Source organism: Ooceraea biroi, chromosome 7 (assembly GCF_003672135.1).
Source record: "Ooceraea biroi isolate clonal line C1 chromosome 7, Obir_v5.4, whole genome shotgun sequence".
Taxonomy (NCBI): Eukaryota; Metazoa; Arthropoda; class Insecta; order Hymenoptera; family Formicidae; genus Ooceraea; species Ooceraea biroi.
Window position 1 is genome coordinate 9,692,069 of NC_039512.1, and position 23,123 is coordinate 9,715,191.

General features: G+C 32.1%; 3 protein-coding genes across 6 annotated transcripts in view; 2 read left to right on the forward strand and 1 right to left on the reverse strand.

Moving 5' to 3' along the window:
• The window catches only part of LOC105279895 (purine nucleoside phosphorylase), an 87,130-nt gene continuing 64,007 nt past the window's right edge, over positions 1-23,123 (reverse strand). The window contains exons 1-6 of one of the 4 annotated variants that reach the window (XM_011340008.2): positions 7,830-8,088; positions 4,660-4,754; positions 3,531-3,709; positions 3,264-3,439; positions 2,325-2,515; positions 1-1,578 (exon numbers count right to left, since the gene is read on the reverse strand). In XM_011340008.2, coding sequence (XP_011338310.1) covers positions 1,364-1,578; positions 2,325-2,515; positions 3,264-3,439; positions 3,531-3,709; positions 4,660-4,754; positions 7,830-7,936 — 963 coding nt within the window. In that variant the 5' untranslated portion in view covers positions 7,937-8,088 and the 3' untranslated portion in view covers positions 1-1,363. Of the gene's footprint in view, positions 1,579-2,324; positions 2,516-3,263; positions 3,440-3,530; positions 3,740-4,659; positions 4,755-5,024; positions 5,295-7,829; positions 8,089-23,123 lie in introns of those variants that run through there. The other 3 variants (XM_011340007.2, XM_020031791.2, XM_020031792.2) reach the window with 3 other exon arrangements.
• On the forward strand, positions 14,509-18,217 carry LOC105279894 (polyribonucleotide nucleotidyltransferase 1, mitochondrial). Its single transcript, XM_026971501.1, has 7 exons — positions 14,509-14,727; positions 15,030-15,944; positions 16,028-16,201; positions 16,361-16,554; positions 16,681-16,841; positions 16,923-17,234; positions 17,428-18,217. The coding sequence occupies exons 1-7, from the start codon at positions 14,573-14,575 to the stop codon at positions 17,824-17,826; spliced, it is 2,310 nt and encodes a 769-aa protein (XP_026827302.1). The 5' UTR covers positions 14,509-14,572; the 3' UTR covers positions 17,827-18,217.
• On the forward strand, positions 18,757-22,285 carry LOC109610996 (protein artichoke-like). The gene is made up of 2 exons (XM_020031790.2): positions 18,757-20,124; positions 20,616-22,285. The coding sequence occupies exons 1-2, from the start codon at positions 20,119-20,121 to the stop codon at positions 22,011-22,013; spliced, it is 1,404 nt and encodes a 467-aa protein (XP_019887349.2). The 5' UTR covers positions 18,757-20,118; the 3' UTR covers positions 22,014-22,285.

The following is a 23,123-nucleotide window of genomic DNA, read 5'->3' on the forward strand; positions in this document are numbered from 1 at the left end:
TTTTTCTGTTATTGTTCATTATTAACTTTACCATTTCTTTCAACAGAATTTATATGAAGTTTATCACTTGTAATAAACATATTAATAAGCTCTGCGATATATATAGTATCTTCTAGTTGTTTTTAATTTGCGCAGCACATAACATTCAATGTCGAAAATAAAATATTTAACTATAGTTTCTTTGCCGAATAATTTCAGGAAATATAATTCTGGTTAAAACTGTAATTGCAGATAAAGTTATTGTATAAAGTAAAAGCGTATTTTTATAAATATATTGTACAATATACATAAAAATTCATCCTTAATATTTAAATAATTATTAACACTACAGTATACGTGCATTATATTCTTTAATACCATATGTTTATTTTATTATTGTATGTGATAAATAAATTTTATATATATGTATATTGTAGTAAAGAAATGGTAAATGATACTAAATACTATTATATGTATAATTGGAATTACAAATAAATCTTTTATAATTACTTTTCGATATTTCTTCATCTTGTTCGCATTTCATACTCAACTGTATAAATCCGCAATGTAAAAAATTTTATGAAACAACTTAATAATTTTTATACATTTCCTGAAAAATAAAACGATTATAGAATAATCTCCTAAAACAATTGATTTTTGATTGATTGATTTGTTTAAAAATACAAAAACGGTTTTGCAATTCAAGACAGCAAAGATTCAGCAAAAAGATACTTCCGGCAATCGGGTTCACAGCCGCACAATTTTTCGCTCGTCGAATCATAATTTAATTCGGCATTCCTACGCCGCGCCGTATGGTCTTCAAGCCCCTAGATTTATCAGAGGCGAACGATGATGCATTAGCGATGGAAGAGCGCGGAAACGAGATGAAGGTAACGAAACGAGGGTGGAAAATCGAGAAGAAGCTTCGACTAACTCTCCATCTTTAAGTCCATCCCTTCCCACTTCTCTTCATCTCCTTTCTCAACGAGGCTCCTTAAGATGTGTAACGAATCAATTGAGATCTGAATCGAATTCAGATAAGTAGAACCTAGGCGCCAAGTAAATAAGTAAAACACTGCGATGGAATAACGAGGATTCGGGACTCAGCTGTCAATCAATCTACGTCAATTATATGCTTTGCCCCTAATACTCGGTTATTAAAAAGAAGGATCAATGAAAACATAATGAAAGTATATATTTAGAAACGATACTGAAACGTAAATTCTGCGTCATCGATTTTTAAATTCCTACGAACGAATTTTCCTAAGCTTTGTTCAGAAACGAATATATAAAAACTGTAATGAACAAATCAACGATTTTATGTCTCTCAGGTAGTATTGCTTCGCGAATGCTGCCCTGATCGTCAGAGAAAGTCTCAATTAAATCATTTTGTTTCCATATCCCTGAGGCGCATCACGATTCTGGACACGAAGTCTTGAAGAATCGGTTGCCGCGCCTTGCCGACGTCCATCACCTCCTCGTGGTTTGCTTCACCGTGATCTTCATAATCGGTAACGCATTGGTTGGTAATCAGACTGAACGCGAATACGGTAAGATCGCAATGCCGGGCAGTAATTACCTCGTGAACCGTGGACATGCCTAAATAATGATGTTACATGTAGTACAATAATCTCTAATAAATTAATTAATTAAATAAATATATATATATTCATATTTATATAATATGTTTCTTCATTTATTTATAACATAAAGGAATTAATCAATATTTTAGAAAAATAGTTTAAAGATTTGTAAGCAAAGCTGTGAAATAATCTTTTACAATTACGGGCAATCATTTTGGATTTCCTAACAATTATTAGAAACATTATGGTTTTCAATAACGCTATAATTATTACTCAAATAAACAACTTTTAACAAGTTTAGCATATGACGTGCAACTTTATGGTTACAATATTATCGTATTTTGATCATTCATTCCATAAATTTAATTACTCCACATGACAGTACGTAAATATGTGAGACAAACAATTGCAAAACATGTTATTCCATCATGAGCTGTTTTGCGAACAATGAAAGAAAATTAATCGCTTATCTATTAAATCAACATACATGTGGAATTGCATAGATATCATTGTGACATCAACACTAGATCTCTCTAATACTGTTGTGTACTAAGTTAACATTCATTGACATTTTTAGACTTCAAAAATTTTTAACACGAATAAATTTACAGCTTTACAGCTGTTACAGCTCCAGACACATAAAACACATTTATTTTTCAATCATTAAAACTACCAATGCTTGTTTATTAGAAGTTTCATCAAAAATATTAACGCATTTGTAAAATTTAATTAATTAAGAAATTATATTAAAAAACAACATACCGACTGCATCGACGCCAACCATCCTCAACATTTTCAGCTCCGCTACAGTCTCGAAATTGGGCCCACCCAAACACGTATAAACTCCCTTGTGCACAATGTCACTGACACCCATCTCTTTGGCCACTTGTCTGCCGATTTCCATCAGAATGGCACTATAGGCTTTGTTCATGGGTGGAAATCGAGGACCGAATCTGAGAAAAAAAGAAAATTAAAAAATAAAATTACCAATACGTAACTAACATAAATAACGAGAGTATTCTTTATTATTTATTATGTTATATTCTAACTCTTCAATAATATACTTTCTCTTTCTTCAGAAAAAAGAAGTAAGATTTTTCTTTTATGCTCAATTCGTCATAAGAAGTAATAAAACCGCTAAAAAGGTTGATAAAAAAACAATAAAAAAATAGCAATATTGATGAATGTGAATCCACTGCTATCGAGTTCTGCAAATCAAGATATAATCTAAACTCGCGTCAGACTTCAAAAGATCGATGTAGAGCTTGGGGAAAAGAAAGATGTACAGAAGGGTGACTTGCGCAGAAAGAATGAAATTAATTTATTTCATCGGAATAACCCCTTGAATCGGATTGATGAACTATTTGCACGGCGACATAAAGAAGCTGATTGACGTATTTGCTCAGCAAAGAGCTTTTCTGCGCTCTGCCTTGCCCTCCGCTCTCCTTCATATCGTCCCTTTTACTCCCTCCCATCGACACCTTTTTCTTCAGGTTTTCTCTTACAACTTCTTAACGAGCCGGTTCCGTCGTCAGTTGTATCTGTTCTACTTTCCAGGCCAAGTCGACTTGGAAATTTTTTTGTCAGTTGACTACGAAGACATCACCTTCTCGATATTTTCTCAAACAACCCCTTTTAGCTCAACTCGATTTTCGACCCGCGTGCAGTGAAAAGAAAAGTTTAATTCTGTATATAGACTACCTGTCATCATTTGGTCCCTGAAGCGGGTTGTTGCCGGCAAAACCCATCATGTTCACGTGATCCTTCATGATCATGATATCACCAACTTTGTAAGTGGGATTTAGACCGCCGGCCGCATTTGTGGTGATCAGGTGCGTCACGCCCACCAACTTCATCACTCTCACCGGCATGGAGCACTACAAATGATCATTATAACGTCATCTGTAATCCGTTCTTTTAACATCCGCTTCATTTATAAAGATTGTTGACGATTGTCACTATTCCTACCTTCCAGAGGGGGTAGCCTTCGTAATAATGAAATCTGCCCTGCATGCACATGATTGGTACACCCTGCAGATAACCGAAAACCATTTGGCCAGTGTGACCCTTTACCGTGGATATCGGGAAATGTGGGATTTCTTCATAAGGGAAGCATTGCTTGTCCACGAGAGATTCCGCGATTGAACCTGGACACAACTCGTTTTGCTCATATGATCCTGTTTAGGAATAAACAAAGCTGTGATAGGACAACCACACCGGAGATGCCCCGCCAACCATTTATAATTGTTGAAAGCAACAGAATCGCTTTTGTACCGCAATGTTCTTTATGCAACTTGCAAAAAAATAAAAAAAACTTACGCAGATTAGATTGAAAAAGATTATTAAAAAGTTATTTATTTTTTTTAAAGCTAGTTACGATTCGCTTTAACCTTTGAATATTCCATATCTTTATTTTTTTTGTTTTAGATAAAGAAAGTGGATTTATATTTTATAGTTTTAAGAACACCAGCACCATTACTTTGTTTTAACATATAAGTTCGCCAGCAAATGTAGTTGTTCATTTTCACACACAACTATATAGTTTTCTAAATATAGAAATAAAAATCGCGCAGCAACACAAACAGGTATAGTTAACATTAAATAAGCGTCACAAGCATGGGGTTAAGAATATAATAACATAGATAAGCATAAAATCGTAATTAAGCACACATTATTAATATTGTAAATATTTAAAAGTATCACACAAATATTTGCAAACTCTTCTGTAACTGTATTATTAAAAATTTCACTCGTCTCGATAAATAATTAATTCTTTTTAATCCCAGCACCAATCTTTTTAATATTATACCTTGAGCAAACTTTTTCATCCTTTACAATGAAGCTGATGAAGTATTTTTGTAAGTCAGTTTTAAGGTTCAAGCGAAATATACATAAATTAATCATATTTAATTAAATAATTCAAGATGCATAAACCTTTACATTCTTTTACAGAAAGTGTTGTCAGGTATTGAATGCATAATTACTAAGTTCTTGTAATACTAATAACTTAGATAAAATTATTTTATTTAATTACTTAATTATATGTGAACGCAAAAATCATATATACCTTAAGAGTAAAAATAGTGCAATTACTAACCCATTCCCGAGCCGCATATAATTCCTATCTTCGGTCTCAGGTTGGTGCGATCCAACAAGTACTGCGCTGATTCTTGTAGCGTTTCGAAGGTGTATCTGGAAAATATAAAATATTTAATACCAAATGCTTCAACTTAAATACATCAGTGAGAATATGAAATAATGTAACTGTCGTATATTTATTTTACGATACGCAATATTATGAATCAACTTGCATAGAGAAATTGTCGCATAAAGAGAGTGTATAATATTATAACTGTCGAACACATGATCGAATTTGTTAGTCGGCTTTTCTCTGTACCAATATTGTATCAGTACTGTGTTAATGGGAGATATAGTGTTAATAGGAGATATATTAAAGCGTACTCAATAGATTGGTGCTGATTAAGCAGACGTCGTACCCATTGCTTTAGCTTGTGCAATCATACAGCTACATTGAACGTCATATGTGATAATTATATGTAATTACATATCTAGGCTTCACAACGATGATTGGAAAATTAGTCATTCATCATGAAATTATATCGCACAAGCAATTTTTTTCAAAACTTGGAGGTGGAAAATACGTTCACTTAATAACGAAGAGATTTATATGTTTTGTAATGCTTGTGCACTAAAAACATGTAAGAAGTGGGCGTGTACCGGAAGCTGCGAAACGTTAAATAGAATATTCATTCAGTTTTATTTAATTGAGGATCTTATCTATACAACGAATGCATTTAATAGCGCATACTAATTAACACATACAATTTACATAGTACAGACCACTTTTTCTAGATCGTCAGTTGATTTCCGTATGACCTTCAACACCAACGTTCTCTTCCTAATATATTCTAATCAACAAATCGAAATAAATCAATCACGAGACTGACGTGAATGTATGCATTAAAGCAGTTGTTAAGTTGAATTCGATTGCATCTAACTTTGAATAAATATTACTCAGGATTTTCTACTAACAAATTGTTTGAATATTTTATATATATAATTAATTATAATTATAATTAAAATTATCTGATTAAATTTAAATTGTATCTGGCGCGCACTAATTTCATAAAGTTGTAGGAAATTGAACTTGGACTTTCTCTTGACTTTTTAATTTCTTAAATTTCTGAATATTTAAATCTTTAGACCGTATATTTTTAGAGTCATGAAATTCTTCATCAGTTTAATCAATCCCTCAAATCTCAAATTCTTAGATTTTTTCAAGAGTTTAAACACTTGAAGTTTTCCAGTATTCGAATTTCTGGGATCTTTCTTTTCACTTTATTCACTTCACTTGATTAAACGTTTAATAACGTTTTGCATTTGGCGGAACTATGACTGTTAAAACGACCAAAGTAGGACTACAATATTCGGATTGCCATGTACGCGCTTGTTCATCTCAATGCGTGGAAATTTTCTGTGTGCATTTGCGCGCGTGTATGCGCATACGCGATAGATGAGCTGTGCGTTTAGCTACAGGGTGTAACGAAAATTTCTAAGAGGAAGAAATATAAACCTGCCATAAATGCATACGCGATTGAATCATCTTTTGTTACGATCATGCAGCTACCGTGACAAATAAATTCAGCATAAATGAATTTACCAGTCCTTGAATAAATGCGCATCGAGAGAGTGGTATGACAAATCAAAAGCAACTTCTTTTTGCTTACTAATTTTTTGCTGCCTAATTTACATTTAGTTTTTTCAGCTAACATTGAAAATTAAACCGTGAAGGATTCTTATCGTACGTGCGTTAATAAATCTATTTAGATGATATCTGTTCTTTATGTACGCTTATATAACTGTTTATATAACTTTATATGACGTTTGTACAATTGTTACAAACGCATTCCCAAATAAATTTATTATTTTTTATATACACTGAACATTATTATTACATCAAGAAAAGGAAAGATAAAATTAAGAATTAGAAACTTGCTGGTTTGTTGTCTGTTCCTCAGCAATATTGGCAAGGAAATACTATACTCAATTTTTCCTCACTTCTCATTCTTTATCTATAGAGTTACATTATGCGTCATGTAGTAAATACAAAATAGTGGAACTAATGTGTCACTCATGACCGATTTGGTAATTATTCAAGGTGGTTGAAACAATAGATGTATCTGATTCAATTCGTGACGAATGTGTAATGTTTTTCTAGAATAATTGCATATTAAAACAAGACAACGATGAATTCAAAATAATCTTCTTATCCGATTAATAATACATTTTGGTTTTGACATTAAGAGATTAATCTTTGGAAGATCTTTTTGTGTCGTGCATATATTTCATTATTCCGTTAGAATCACATATTCCTTTCTTGCGTTACATAGTTTCACATAATTGTTACATACGACTTTTTTCATGTAGCAATTCAATTTATTGTTTCGTCATTCTAGAGACAACGCCTGCAATATTTTTTGGGGAGCACTATGTATATCGGCCGACGCTTTTCGTGCGTACATGTACGCGCATTTCAATGCGTGATTTGTAATACTCCATAAAGCCGATGTTACGCATTTAGGTTAAATCTGGTACTATTTGAGTCTGCCGGTAATTTACCAGGTAACCGCACCGTTTTGTACCAATTTCGGGCTGAAATTACATCAAATTACCGCCGATGCGTGAGCATGTGCAGAATACTTTGTTCATTTGATTTGCGTTATATTTGTGAGAAGTAGAATTAGCCCAACTAATTTCATGATATTGCTAATTATTAGCATCCAGCGGGCGGCAAATTCTCGTACATTTTCGCCGATCGTTTCCACTATATTCTATTTATATCTTCAACCCGGTCGGCGTATTGAGAAATGTATACCATTAAGATAAAATTTTTTATTCAGATAAAGAGTTTTTCAAGATAAAGTTACAAAACTTCGGTTTTTTTCGTTTGAAAAAGAAAGTTCGTCCGGCTTATCTCCTAGTTAATCTCAAGTAAAGCTCCTAGAACTTCAGGGTTCCCAGGATCATTTACACAAGCCTATGTAAAACAAATGTTACGCACTTGTAAAAGGACATAACTCTTTCAGGCTGCCGCAAAATTGTATGTAATAGTATGCGAGAAACGAAGCGTGTTACTCTTCTTGCGTACTTCTCCTCGGATATCCTGCATTTACGAGTTTTTTTGTTTTTTTTCACGCTCATTAACGTTCCAGATGCTCCAAGCTCCGCGATTTAAATTGAACTTACGTGTGTCGCGCAGCCTTCCCATTCGTTTGCAGCACGTCATTATTGGCGGTCAGTCGCTTGACCGCCGGAAGGCAGTCGTGACCATTAGCGGTATCCGGAAACGGCATTTTCACTCTTCGGCTGTGAATGGAACTCGAACGGAAGGAACTCTTGTCAATGACGACTGATAAGAATGGCGGACAAACAACCGTAAAGTAACTGATCGATCGGTTCGCGTGTCTATCGCGCGCTCACGACAAGTGGCTGGCGTGACTTTCTCGCGGCTGTTTTATAGACGAGATCAATCGCGAGCCGAAAAAACGCGAGCGGGAATGAGCCGACCAATGATCTCGAGTACTCGTAAACGCGTCGACCAACCGGCGCCCGAGTAAGTTAGGATTCACGGGGCCCCCGGGGTGCGGAGCGGGGTTACGAGTGGGAAGAGGGCACGTGCGATGATAACCCGTTACAGAGCAAGTGGTTCAATTATTGTTATTTGTTCCAACAACGGCGTTGACGTCGGCGACGCGCGAAATCTCCGGCGCAATGCAACGCCGGAATAATATTCGAGAGTCAGAAAGATCGGTTGATGATTAAGCTTATCTCTTTGAGAATCTGGAAGCGTGCGGTGGGGCGTCATTTAAAAGTCATCGAAAGCACCGGCCTTGCGATGATCGAAAAGAAAAGCCGCCGCAAAAATCTGTGAAACAGATTTATACTGCGTATAAGCGATTTATACTGTGTTTGCAATTCTCAAGTGCAATAACACTGATAACAGTATATTTAGCTGCAGAAAAGATTCAAATATACTTGAAATTTTTTAAAACTTATAATCAATTGAATTTCTAAGAACTGAATAAGCAGAGTGAAATAATTAATGCAACCAAACATGATATTAATATTATAAGAAATTGTTTTTATAAAATTCATCTCAATTTATAAATTAATTAACTCATTTCCTTGCTTTATTTTCTTAAATTCTATGTCAAAGAGCTTCCGAAATCTGTTTATTAATAATAATTTGTGGAATAAACGGTAAAATACATATAACTGATTCAAGTTTCTCTTAATTGTTCCGTGGAGTATTTGGCTTCGTCGAATCTTCATCGGAGCATGTCGAACATCAACAGAAGTGCATGAGTGAAATGCGCATAGGCATTCTCATGAGATATGAGTTGTTAATCAATTACTGCGTGCCTTAGAACAAGGTGCCGACATGCATGACGACGCGTGCCTCCCAAGGGTACACACGTCCACTCGTATCTTTTGCAAATTGAAAAAGATTAGATTAGATCAGATTAGATTCAAAGAAATTTAACACAGTTTCAATATTATCAAATAATCCTTTCACCTCTGAGCTTTTATTCATGTAAACTGTATAGATACATCCAATTTCTCTTACACAAGTGTGACAAACAAGGAATTTTTTTCATTTTTAGTGAGAAAGATTGGTTTTTTGAAATTTTTTATTTTACTGGAGATTCATATATAATCCATATCGAAACTGCGAATTTCCGACTAACGAGTTTTCGATCGTAATTCCATCTGTGTTTTTAAAGTAGTAAGCATGTATGTACATAATAAGGCAGTATTATAGATATATTTCGAAACATTTTGCATATATTGCAAAATTTAACATTATATAATATTATTTTTATTTAAAAAGAAATAAACTGATATTATAATTATAAATCTATAAAATAATAAGGTAATAATATATTATCAACGACAGCAAAATTAAATATATCAGAGTAATTGGAGAAATTTTCCGGACTAATTTCATCATCCATATAAATCTCTATCAGGTAAATTAATTAATTCCTTTGAGCATTGCAATAGAGAAAGCTTCTGTTGCAATATATTAAAAAAATAATGTTTAATGCGAAAAATAACTTATTTTCCTCGCACTTTCCAAAATTTTCCAATTATCTCGTTTAAAAACAGAATCGCACCTATGTACACAAAATTTCTAAATTTAGATTTCGAAATTTTATTCCAAGTTGTAAATGTCACGATGTGCAGTTATAATCACTCCTTCGTAAATCTTATCATTTTTATCTATTGTAATTTACAGGGGGTCCGCACAAACAACACGTCATCCTGCTTGGGCGTAGCAGCTAAAACTCGACATGTAATTGGACAACGTAATCGAACATTTAACACAGCTGTGTTGTATAGATAAGATAAGAAATGAACTTCATGAAGAAATGAGAGTTAGAGATTTTGATATTATCTCTGACATCATTCCTCTTTCAGATCATTTAAATATCGGATCTTTCATTATCACGCGTTATTACCTCGTTTTACTAAAAAGTATATAATCAGATAGTTATATTATACATATATGCTACAATCACTGTATTAAATTAAAGCATTAACTACTTTGAAAATGTAATAAACTGTACGCAAACATACATGTACATCTATCAGCTTTAAGCATTTTCGGAAGACACATAATCATGTTGCAAAAGTAAGAATAGATAAAAGATTACATTTCTTGGTTTTTCAAGTGGTTCTCTCAACAATTTTGTTTTCGTATATTAATTGATAAGATATTCAGTATTATAAGTTAAATCACTACGGTAAATAAGTATAGCCCATTACGAAGATAAGTGATTAACTTTCACTTTTTATTCAGAAGTTTGTAACAATGTGGATTGTTTCAGAACATACTGTATTTCAAGAAAATACTCAAGATTATTGGAAACTGAAACTACTTTATCTAAAAATATCTCAAAAACAAGTGTTGAAAAAGCAGAAATGAACAATCTCTGTGTATGTTATCAGCTCATTACTTTTGTATAATATTATGATAATATAACGATAATAATAATACGGTTTTCTTAAATATATAAAGAATCTTATTTCCTCGCAAATTGTCGACGCACCTTTATGATTGTTAACAATATTAATAAAGATTATATTAACGATAAAAATTGCATTTTATAATCGACACGCAGATTTAATAGAGATTATGTTAAGGACAAAAAATTGCATTTTATAACCGACACGCAGATTCACACGTGACTTAATAGTTGCTCACGTTCTATCTTATCTCCTTTACATAAACATTGCGATATTGCAGTATATTATACTACATTATATATTACATGAAAATAGCTTTTCCACTATGTTAATAACGTATTCATTATAAAATGTAACCAAAGAATTATGTTATCCTTAAGAAAAACACAATTTAAACAGTAGTAGATTTAAATAAAAATTTTATGCAGAAATTTATTATATAATACTTTATTTCTAAATATAACTTATAGATTATATCATATCTTCGCAAATAGCGATAACACTCTGATTATCATCGGTGGAAATTTGACAACGACGAATTATGATTCATGAGTCGTTGTAATCTTCTTACGATTTTAATCTTACGATGTTAATTTTCTGTACAATTAAATTCAATCGATACGTGCATAGATTAAACGTGAAGAGCTACGTGAAATCGTTATAAAACTGGTTGTCGATTATCACATATGCGACGCACTTTTTCGAAATACGTTTTCAAAAGCATACTTGGAATTCTCTATTCGAATTTCTATTTTGCTTAATTAAACAAGATGCTCGAACTTTCTACTTTATTTTAGCTTTAAATCATTCGATGATATTTCAATTCAATGTAATTAATTTCAATCTGAGCTCAAATTGCAAGTGCGATTCGTACGTTTTCAAAAAGAATATAATTCATCACGCGATATCATGTGACTAAATGAATAATTTAAAAGATCATGCAATCATACATAAAAGATGCATCACTGGTATGCTATACTGATATACTCATGTAACATCGTGTCTTAAAAAGAAGCACATTTGGTCACAGCACGTCCATTATTTTCATTATCATTTAATTAACTTGTACGCGCACATGATATACACACTTGCATAGCGAGACACGAAACTATCAATCGATCATATATACACAAGGGCGTTCACTGCAAAAGTCCTTTTCGTTTTTTTAAATCAGCGATATTACTTCGCCAAAAATAAATCGACCTGTATTGAATCAGCTGTCGTGCTTCGCGATTGCAAGCTCGATTAGCAACGTATTCAACAGCACTCTAGTATTTACACGGTGGCGCTCCTAAATTTATTACTACAGCTCGTAATAAATTATTGGGGGTCATACGATAAGGCGGAACCCCAGCAGATCAGCGTGGATCACACTTGCGTCGGAATTGACGTTCTTGATTTCGCTGTCAGCATTTCGTAATGACGTCTGCGTATTGCGCTTATCTGACTACGGTAGAACGACAATAACTACCCAAAGTTGTCTTCCACTTTTAAATATCAAACAAGCGATTTCACTTGTTGGTCTTACGTATTTATGGATATCTACTGCGCATTATATTTTTAATTGTAAATTAATATCGCTTTCCTTGTTTTATTGGAACTTTTAGTTAAAGCATTATTATTATATTATTTATAACTATATATTATTTATAACTAACTCGTATTATTTATTATTTATAGTAATTAATAGTTAACACGTAATTCAGAATAAACATAAAAAACACGCACGTAGAAAGAAAAAAAAGAACAGAAAGAGTAAGTACAAGTAATCAAGTGTGCGAAAATTAAAATACTTTCCTATTTTTTAAATAAAACTTGGAAAATTATATCTTAATAATGTAGCCTATAAATGTTGTAGTTAATAATATTATATTGTGTATAGCAAACTATAACTATTTTATTCACTATTATTGTTAGTTTAGTACAACTATATGTGTGCGCGTGTGTGTGTCTCTAAATTAACCAACATTGATCAATTATTGACAACTGAGGAGAGTTGATTGTAACTTTATCAGAGAAATACATACATTACGAATTGTTGAACGCGTCAAACGTTCCAGACTAGATAGAATATTCTAGCACTATCACTTATCGTAAACTCTGATTTGTTTCTTATTCGTGCTCTGTTTGTGTTCTAAATATTACCAAGTAAGAATGAAAATATAATAATTCATTAACAAAAATTAGCAGACGAAGAGTAATATATAATTAATTCTCACTTTACTTAAAAATTCGTATATTAACGAATTTGCATCACATCTTTCACATTAGATAGTTTGACACGAAAAAATTCATATTTATGAAAATGTATATATTTTGAAAAAATGGGAAAATATCTTGCCAAAACTTTCAAATGTGTATCTTTATTCTCTTTTGCGTTTATTCAAGGTATTTAAATAAAAATGCAACACAACAGATGAAACAATATAGAATGTAGTATCACGTAGTAATTATTTAACTCATATAAATAAAATGAATTATCAACTTCACAGTTTGCGTCGAATAAAGATGGCGCAAATATGTCACATACGAGGAAGCACTCATACGCTGCATATTAAGCAACAAGTAGGAACATTTGCGGCTGCCTATTTACCTCCGGGTTAACCAGGCGCTGATAGCAGCCATATGCCTTTATTGTTTCTCCGGGTTAACCTTTCCTCTTCCCACATTGTTCTAAGCAATATCGTTGATAGTAGGCAAAATGCTCCGCTTAACTTGTTCAAATAGGCTAACACAAATTTTTATTAACGTACAATTTTACCGTGTTTCATTACATATACAACTTTTTTATATAACAAATATCTCATTTTTTTCATTAATATTCAAAAAAGAAATTGTATTTGTTATGCAATGATTAACATTTATCAAAGAAATAAATAAATATATGTATATGCACATTTTTTCGATGAATCAACTTTATTGTCAAAATGTTAATTGCATTCTGCTGTATTTGAAATAAAACAGTTATACATTTTGCGTCTTGAAAAATAAAGCAAAGCAGAAAAAAATATAGTACTGTTAAAATAATTGAGCTTATTATAAACATACATGAGAGCATTTCTCGAATGAAACTGAAATCTACTACAATGTTTATTTAGGTCATGAGTGTGTAAGAAAATCATAATGAAGATAGATAAATGATTTACTCGTTTACTTGTTTTACTCGTTTTACTTAAAGAAGACTTAAAAGTTATCGATACAGCACATTTATAATCAGTACCGACATTCTGGAGCCAACTAGTTTTTTGTTATATGTAAATTTTCCATGGAAATCTTTGTCGCAGTTACAAGTCATTATTTACTGCACATAATGTATAGAATAAGACATTTATTTGAATTAATTTAATTTAAATAAGATTATTATTACTATTTACATAAATAAAGTCATACAAATAAATATCATAATTTTATAAAACTTTTTTTATAAACATCTGTTAGAATCTATTGCTAAATCATATTACCTAAATCATATGACCTAAACATAAGCTATTTAGTAATTATATATAGATTAGGAAGTCAGCTCCAATTAATGTAATTGCTCGCACATTTGAATTTCGCTTTTTAAACTCAAGAAAAGAGTATAACTCCTATCGGATTAAACGTGATTCTTATTTTCAAGTAATATGGTTCAATAGCCTATAACAAAAGTTTTTTTTAATAATATGATTTGAAAAATATATTAAAAACAAAGTACTTATTTTTTGATATTTTAATAACATCTTGAAAGATTATATTAAATTTAACTATAATATTTGAATACTGAGAAAAAGAAGGTAAACTGAAGTTAAAATATAAAATAATGTTATTGAGCAACCTCTTTATTTTATTTTAAATGCATTTTATTTTGCAAACATCAAAGTTACCGACAGAGGAGTTGCACTATAGATACTACAGATACTATAGCAGATAAGATACTATGCTGTAGTAGATTCCGTGGTTCATGTGGAATACCGCCAAAAATGACAGTGTTTAGAGGTTTTAGGTTATTGAAATACCATAAGTTTTTATTTTTAGATTACATTAATACCTGTAAAAATGCAAACACATTTTATGTTAAGTTTAATACTGCAAGTCACACAAACGTTGGGACAGAGATTGTTACGCTGTCCAATGGGTAAGGATACGGCACGTTTACTTATTCTAACCTATATCTTAAAGCAAATCCTTTCAGTGATTGTCTTCTACAAAATATTTCTTGAGACCCATCTATTTGATTTTTCTTCAATCAATATTTACACTTGCTTGAAAAGATTTTGAAATTACTTGGAAATTATAACCTTTCTATTGGAAGAATTTACTTTACCATATACTTGTATTTAATGTATATGAATGTTTATGTTATTTTAAAAAGTAATATAGTAGAAGAACAACAGAGTTGATATATTTCTAATCGATCGACATATTTTGTACATTTAGCAAACAGCTCAGCTTGTCTACTGGCAAATATGCACGTTTTGCTGATGGTAGCGCAGTCGTGTCCTTGGGAGACACTTCCGTCATGGTCACGGCAGTCTGCAAAAGCCAGCCGTCATCCAGTTCATTCCTACCGCTAGTCGTAGATTACAGACAAAAGGCAGCTGCAGCTGGTCGCATACCAACCAATTTCTTACGGAGGGAGCTTGGACCAACGGAACGTGAGATTCTCACGAGCAGAGTCATCGATCGGTCCATAAGGCCATTATTCCCACAAGGATTCTACTTTGACACTCAAATAACATGCAATCTGTTAGCCATGGATGGCATAAATGATCCTGATGTGATTGCAATTAATGGTGCTTCCGCAGCTCTCAGCGTTTCCGATATTCCATGGAACGGTCCCATAGGCGCTGTTAGAGTCGGAATGATTAACAGTGATGTTCTAATCAATCCTACAAGACGCGAAATTCAAGATAGCACATTAAATATGATTATCACTGCAACTAAGCAGAACCTAATCGTCATGATAGAGGGTTCAGCTAATGAGATATTACAGCAGGACTTGAAGAAGGTAATGAAGATTGGCATGAAGGAGTGCCAGAGTATCATAGCTGCGATAACGAATTTGCAAAAAACATGTGGCAAAACGAAAAGAAAATTTGTAACTGACGAACGACAGGATGATACTTTGATCAATACTGTGAAAAAGCTGTCAGAGACAAAAGTGCAAGATATCTTCTCGGATTATGAGCACGATAAGCTCTCGAGAGACAATGCAATCAATAAGCTTAGTGATGACGTTATCACAACATTGCGAAAAGATAATGCAGACTTAGATATTACGTCAGCGGAAAAAGTTTTTAGAAACATTGTTAAGGATGTTTTCAGGAGGTTAATTTTGGAAAAGAATGTCAGGTATTTTTTGATAGAAAATATTGTGACTATCTATTGTTGATTTTCGCACGTTCCTCTGAATACTCTATGTCAATGCATTGCAGGTGCGACGGTCGTTCATTAAGCGATTTACGCCAGATATCGTGCCAAGTGGACCTCTTTAATCCTCTTCACGGATCAGCTGTATTCCAAAGAGGTCAGACTCAAGTTATGTGCGCCGTAACTTTGGACTCTTTGGAAAGTGCACTCAAAATGGACGCTGTTTCGATGTTGATCAGGTATACCTGCATTAGCGAGATTTCTAATTTTGTGGTGATGTTATTTTGATGCAAGAAGAAATTTTAAAATACAGAGGCAGATTGAGAAAGAAAATTTTAGAAGTTTAGAAAAATTAATTACGTGGCCATTGTAAATTTAATCTAATGTTATCTTGATAGCGGTGTGAAGGAAAAGAATTTCTTTCTCCATTATGAATTTCCGCCATACGCAACTAAGGAAACGGGCCATATTGGACGGGTGGGTCGTCGGGAAATGGGGCACGGTGCCTTAGCAGAAAAAGCCCTACGACCAATCCTTCCAAAGGACTATCCCTTCACTATAAGACTGACTAGCGAAGTTTTAGAATCAAATGGTGAGGCAACCGATGGAGAAATCTAAATGGTTCAAACAAAAATGCTTTAATTAAAAAGATTGAAGAGTAATTGAAAAGATTACATTGCTTTTAACTAATATTTATCATAAAATTTATCATACAAAGGTTCTTCTTCAATGGCTACCGTCTGTGGTGGAAGTTTAGCATTGCTTGATGCAAGTATACCGATATTATCACCGGTAGCAGGTGTGGCCATGGGTCTTATAACTAAATATAACGAAAGTAACACAGATATCGAAGAGTATAAGATCTTGACTGATTTACTGGTAATTTACGTGAATGTTTAGCTCAACGTCTAGATCTGTATGTGGATTAATGATTCAATTACTTTTAAAAACGTTTTGCAGGGAATTGAGGATTATCTCGGTGATATGGATTTCAAGATAGCAGGTACGAAGCGGGGATTCACCGCTTTCCAGGCAGACGTAAAGATACCGGGCATTCCGCTGAAAATTATAATGGAGTGTATCAATCAAGCGACAGATGCTAAAACAGAAATTATTAAAATTATGAACAAAGTGATACAAACACCACGACAAACTAAAAAAGACAAGATGCCAGTAGTCGAAAAGTTAGAAGTCCCGATTCATCAAAGAGGAAAATTTCTTGGAATTGGGGGAACAAATCTGAAGAAAATATTTTTGGAAACTGGAGTGCACGTAAGATAATCTTTTACCATATTCAAGAAAAAAAAATATACGCGGTAGTCATATAATATTATCTTTAAATAGTATTTTGTATTACGTAATTATTTTTAATAACTTATTATTAAAATTATTTTTCATAATTTATTATTAGAAATAATTTAATAATTTGAAAGAGATGTCAGTTTGTTGCTCCAATGTTCTTCAGATATATCCAAGCGACGAGAACACCTACTCTATATTTGCGCCAAATGAAACTGCGATGGTTGAGGCAAAAGAAATGATTGAAGCCCTTCTGCAAAAAGATCGTGAACCGACCTTAGAATTCGGCGCCATTTACACTGCAAAAATAGTGGAAATTCGAGAATTCGGCGTCATGGTGACGCTATATTCCAACATGTTGCCGGCATTATTACCCAACTCGCAATTGGATCAACGGAAAATTCATCATCCTAGCGCTTTGGATCTCGAAGTTGGCCAAGAAATACAAGTTAAATATTTCGGCCGCGATCCGGTGACCGGACAGATCAGAATATCACGAAAGGTGTTGCAGGAACCAGTTTTGATTTCGAAAACTCTGCATCGTGATAACGCGGAAAAAATATGAAACTCATCTGTGGAAACCGTTAAACTTTAAACAAAAGCATGTCGGCCATTTATATTGTGATATAGTACTTTTGTATTCTGTTGAATACTTTGATGATGATCTATTATTTCGCAAAGATACCTCGTGACATGCGACACAATGATTGTTCGAAGCAAGAAACAAATTATTTGTATAAGTAAGATGCTTCTTTAACATTACAGAAGAATATGATTGTGAGCATATATCGAAACCGTTAATACATCGGATTGTACATTCTTATCGGTAGTCTACCAAAACGAATGGCATTGCAAAATGCTTTTATACAATCTCCAAGTAGACAAATTGTTGGAAATATTAAAGTTTTGTACAATATTTGTTAAAAATACAAGCACGAGAATATCGCGAGTGAAAATTTGGCGTTATGTTTTATTTCTCCTATTCTCACTTGCGTATTGCATTGACAATGGCGATTACTTATGAGCGAGTTTTATAGAAGAGCTTAAAAAATATTCTTCTCAAACAAAGCTTCTCTCGCGTATAAAAAAATTTTATTCTATATGATTCTTATTCTCTTTATGTTTATTTGTCATTTGAATTATTATTTGAAAAAAGATTAGAAAATCGCCAGGATGAGAATCACATTCAACAACCATGTGAATATATCTGCATGCATCCCATAAGAATATAACAAAAATGAATAATTTGACGATCTAAATAGTTCGATTAAATTTTACTTCATGTATCATTCTTCAAGTATTTGTGATTACATAAAGTTCAAAATGGTAGCACGTTTATTTTATCGCTATGTGTGCAGACGGTGTTCTATATTCACGTTCAGCATTGTAACCAGTGCAATGTTTTTTGAAAGAGCTTATGACGAAGTTTGCGAATATATATTCGAAACTGTGAATAACGGGGTACGTAGTGCGCGCACATCATCTATTACATAAACATTTATTAAATATTGAAATATTATGTTATATAAAAATATATCATTATTTACATTTTCGGATAGAAAAACACTTAAGAGTTCTTTTTAACAAAGTAAAATAATAAATCTCTCTCTCTATTTAAATAAATGTTTATTCTTCAATTTAATTTAATTAATTCATTTAATGTTTATTACAGAGGCTTTGGAAACATATAAAGCACCGTTATGAAAGCTCAACTACGGAAACTCGATACGTACACAAGGATACAAAGTTTTCTATTGATAACAGGGAAGCCCGTTGAAGGCATTTATTTACAACGCATATACTTATATGTATATGATATGATGGAGATAGTAATATTAATAACATGTTACGTGATACGATTATTAATTAAGCAAAGGAAGTTTATATCCGTCTGACTTAAAACATCTGCGATGTTTTCATTTCTAAAAATGGAATTAATATTACTGCTTTTCCAAACACCAAACGCATTGATTCATTGTATTAATTATATTAATGGTTATTTATATATGATATATCTATCATATTACATGTGTTCTATGTAATTACATATTGACATAAATTTTCAAATGTAAATTACAGAATGTTATGTTATAGAATAGTAAACAATAATAACATAAATAAATAAATAAAAGTATATTTCTTCTGGGAGTCTATCTGGCTTCTAAAGAATTAAAAGAAAGAGAAAGAGAGAGTAAAAGAAGCGAGAAAATTGTTTAATAATTAAAATATTTCTATATATCTGTCCATCATAAATTGTAATACAATTGTTTATGTACATTTGTATATGTATACAGTCTTGTATATATTAGAAAATATTTTTAACAAATATTTAAAAATATTTCTAATATGAATGATTTAATTAAATCACATCAGCAGAAAATATTCCTACATGCTTCGCGAATCGCGATGTTCTCGCTATTTATATAGTTATCGGTTTTGTGATTGCTTTTATAATTTTCGAACTACGTTATCCGAAACGATTTAATTAAATCACATCAGCAGAAAATATTCCTACGTGCTTCGCGAATCGCGATGCGCTCGCTATTTATATAGTTATCGGTTCTGTGATTGCTTTGATGATTTTCGAACTACGTTACCCGAAACGATAATATATATCCGGTGATGAAAAAACTGGCATCCGGTAAGATATGTACAACACTGTGGCCAATTGATACCCTCCCTACAAGATAGACGCAAAAGTAAATATAAGTTTATTTAACGGATATTAAACGAAGTATATAAACGCACAAGCATCCAGTCCATAGCAACAGTTCTCTTGTGCTTCTTGCAGCAAATGCATCACAGAAATAAACAGTCATAAAATTGTTTGACAATTACAAATCTAAAAAGGACAACAATGTTTGTAAGTTTGCTCTTATATTATTTTGTGAAAATTTGCGCATAAATTTCGGACATATTTAGCATAAATTGTCAAAGATACATGTTCACATGCTCATCTTAATAATTATATTTAGTTTTTACATACATTATAAGAAATGTTGTAATAATGTTTATAAGTTTGCACTTTTACGTACACTATTTTGTGAAAACTTTAATTTCGTACATATAGTAGAAATTGCCAAAGATACATTTTATATGTGCCTGTGTTCATCATCATAATAATTATAAATATTTAGTTCTTATATATATTGTAATAATTAAATATTACACTAATAAATTAACTTATTAATAATTATTATACAATTTTTAAAAAACTTATGTTATTGACATCATGTCAATATTAAGTTCTCTTTTTAATATATTACATTAACTTCTATTATTTGTAAGATCTTGACTATGCAATTTTTCTCTATAGCATTGTTTTATATTATTATTATATCTTATCCATTACAGAAAAAACATATAACATTAATTGCCATATTCATGTCATTGAATGGCATTCTGGCAACACTAGAACTTCTTGAAGACTTGGATATGTTAAGATTTGTGTCAGTTGATTCTGACACATATGAAAAAGAATTTGAAATTAAAATTATTAAACATGAAAATAACAGTTGCGCAAATGTGAATACCGTCACTTTGGATAATATGGATTTGAAAGTTCTAAAGAATGACATTGTACAGAGCGATACAATCCAAAAAATATCCTTGAAAAACAATCATTTCCAAAATATACCGAACAATATCTTGGATTATGTACCACACTTGATATGTTTTGATCTACATCGGAATTGGATCAATCTTTATGATGGCAATAAACTCTCTATTCATCATAATTACCTACGAGCATTAAACTTAAGTAATCAAAACGTATTTTCTCATCAATTGATTCTCTGGGAAATAGAAAATAGAGTGAGAATAGAAGGTAATACGTACAAATACATGGTTTTCAACAGCAGCCGCATGAGGTTGCCATATTTAGAACATTTGGATATTAGCGGATATGATGTATCAGCTTTATCATGGGATTTTAATATATCCTTTCCACGTCTCACACACTTATATTTAACTAATATCAACGCAGAGAGAGTGGAACCACACTTTTTCAAGAAAATTCCGCCTTCTTTACAAGTACTTCATTTAGAGAATAACCGATTTCGTAATTTGTCATTAAACAACTTAATGGATATTACCGCCATATATCTTGATGGAAACAAACACTTAAAGAACATCGAAATTTCATCGTCTAAATTACGAACTTTATCTTTCTCGAATTGTTCATTTACAGAGTTAGGATACATCGATCTTAAAACACCGTATCTCGAAAAACTTGATATGTCGAATAATAGTTTAGAATCAACATCATATTTCCGCTTCCAAAATTACCAGACATTACAAATACTTTTATTAAATAATAATAAATTTTCGGAAATTCCATTACTGAATCTACAAAGACTAACTGAATTATCTTTAAGTTATAATATGATTAAATATATTTTACCAGAGAGGTTTTTGTACTTGATATCCTTACAGAAATTATCATTAAAAGGAAATATTATTGAAAATATTGAAAGTAATGCATTCTCAGGTTTGACAAAATTAAAATATTTAGATCTCTCCGCGAACCAATTAAGAACTTTATCGTCCGATTTTCTGTTGCCAGTAATAAGTTTACAGTATTTGAATTTGAACTCCAATCAGTTTAAACATTTTTCAGATATAGGTTTTGTATATTCAAATAAATCATACGATTATTTAAAACATTTGTTTGTAAAAAATAATATATTTTCAAGTATTTCCACGATAGATTTAGCATATTTGCCATCGCACGTATCTGTATACATAGCTTAAGATATTCTATTAACTCGACATGTATGTGCGTGCGTGCGTGCGTATGCAATATTTATTGTATCACTAGACTATATTTTTATACTATCCTCAATATGCATTAAGAATGATTTATAATATACACAAATGCTCTATTAACATGTTTTTATAGTTATGTAATGTTTTTGTAGTTACGTGATGATTAGTTTTATAAACTTATTTAAGACTATTACATGATCTGTATTCTGTTACATCATTTTTATAACCAGAAATAAAAATTATCTTTGCGTATTTAATTCGTCTTTATCTAAAATAATAATTTATATCAATGATAGCGAGCGCATGAAATAAAACGGAAGTATGGGAACCTCTACATTAGACTGTTAGGTGATACTGGCTCCGCCGTAACTTTGCCGACTGCTGAATGTGCGATTGAATTCTTCGCTGAAAAGACGAATATTTACTTACCAAGATAAGTCAGCTAAGAGAACGTCAGCGGAATGTACACGTATATTCACAAAATAATTTTATTTGTCGCAAGTAAGTAAACAACTATTTAATTTGCCATTTTTCTTATATAAACGACAGAGATTATAATAGATTTTCATCTATTACTGCATTTCTCATTGATACAATTTTTAAAGAACTCACTTTGAATTTTTATTATCTTTTTGCTATATTCTCGTGAAAGATTTTTTTAGTTAAAGAATAAATTATACGTATACATGATAGGACATTTTTAAGATCGTTTTCAGAACTCATACGCAAGAAATAATATGAATTATTATTATGACTTCTGCATCTGTATCTGTTAGATAGTGCGATCCTTCCAACATTTTAAATCTTACCTTACCTCATTACCTCATTATGAGATTTGCAAAGCTGAAAGCCACTCGTCAAGTCTGCATTTCTCAGAACGCTTCTCTCCAAGATGCTTCGTATTATATATTTATACATATACATGTATATTTAATCGTTGATGAGGCGCATAGTGTGATAACACTGCATAAGATAGCCATAAGAATGCGTGAAGTTCATGGGAAGTCAGGCCTGTGCTATAAAATACGTTTCAACCATTTGTACTCAGGAAAGTAGAGCGATACATTTAACCCCCGGATAATCTCTTTTAAAGAA

Coding starts and splice junctions, on each gene's coding strand:
- LOC105279894 (XM_026971501.1), top strand. CDS start 14,573: ATGACAGTGTTTAGAGGTTTTAGGTTATTGAAATACCATAAGTTTTTA. Junction 16,842..16,922: donor AGATCTTGACTGATTTACTG/GTAATTTACGTG, acceptor AACGTTTTGCAG/GGAATTGAGGATTATCTCGG. Junction 17,235..17,427: donor TTTTGGAAACTGGAGTGCAC/GTAAGATAATCT, acceptor AATGTTCTTCAG/ATATATCCAAGCGACGAGAA.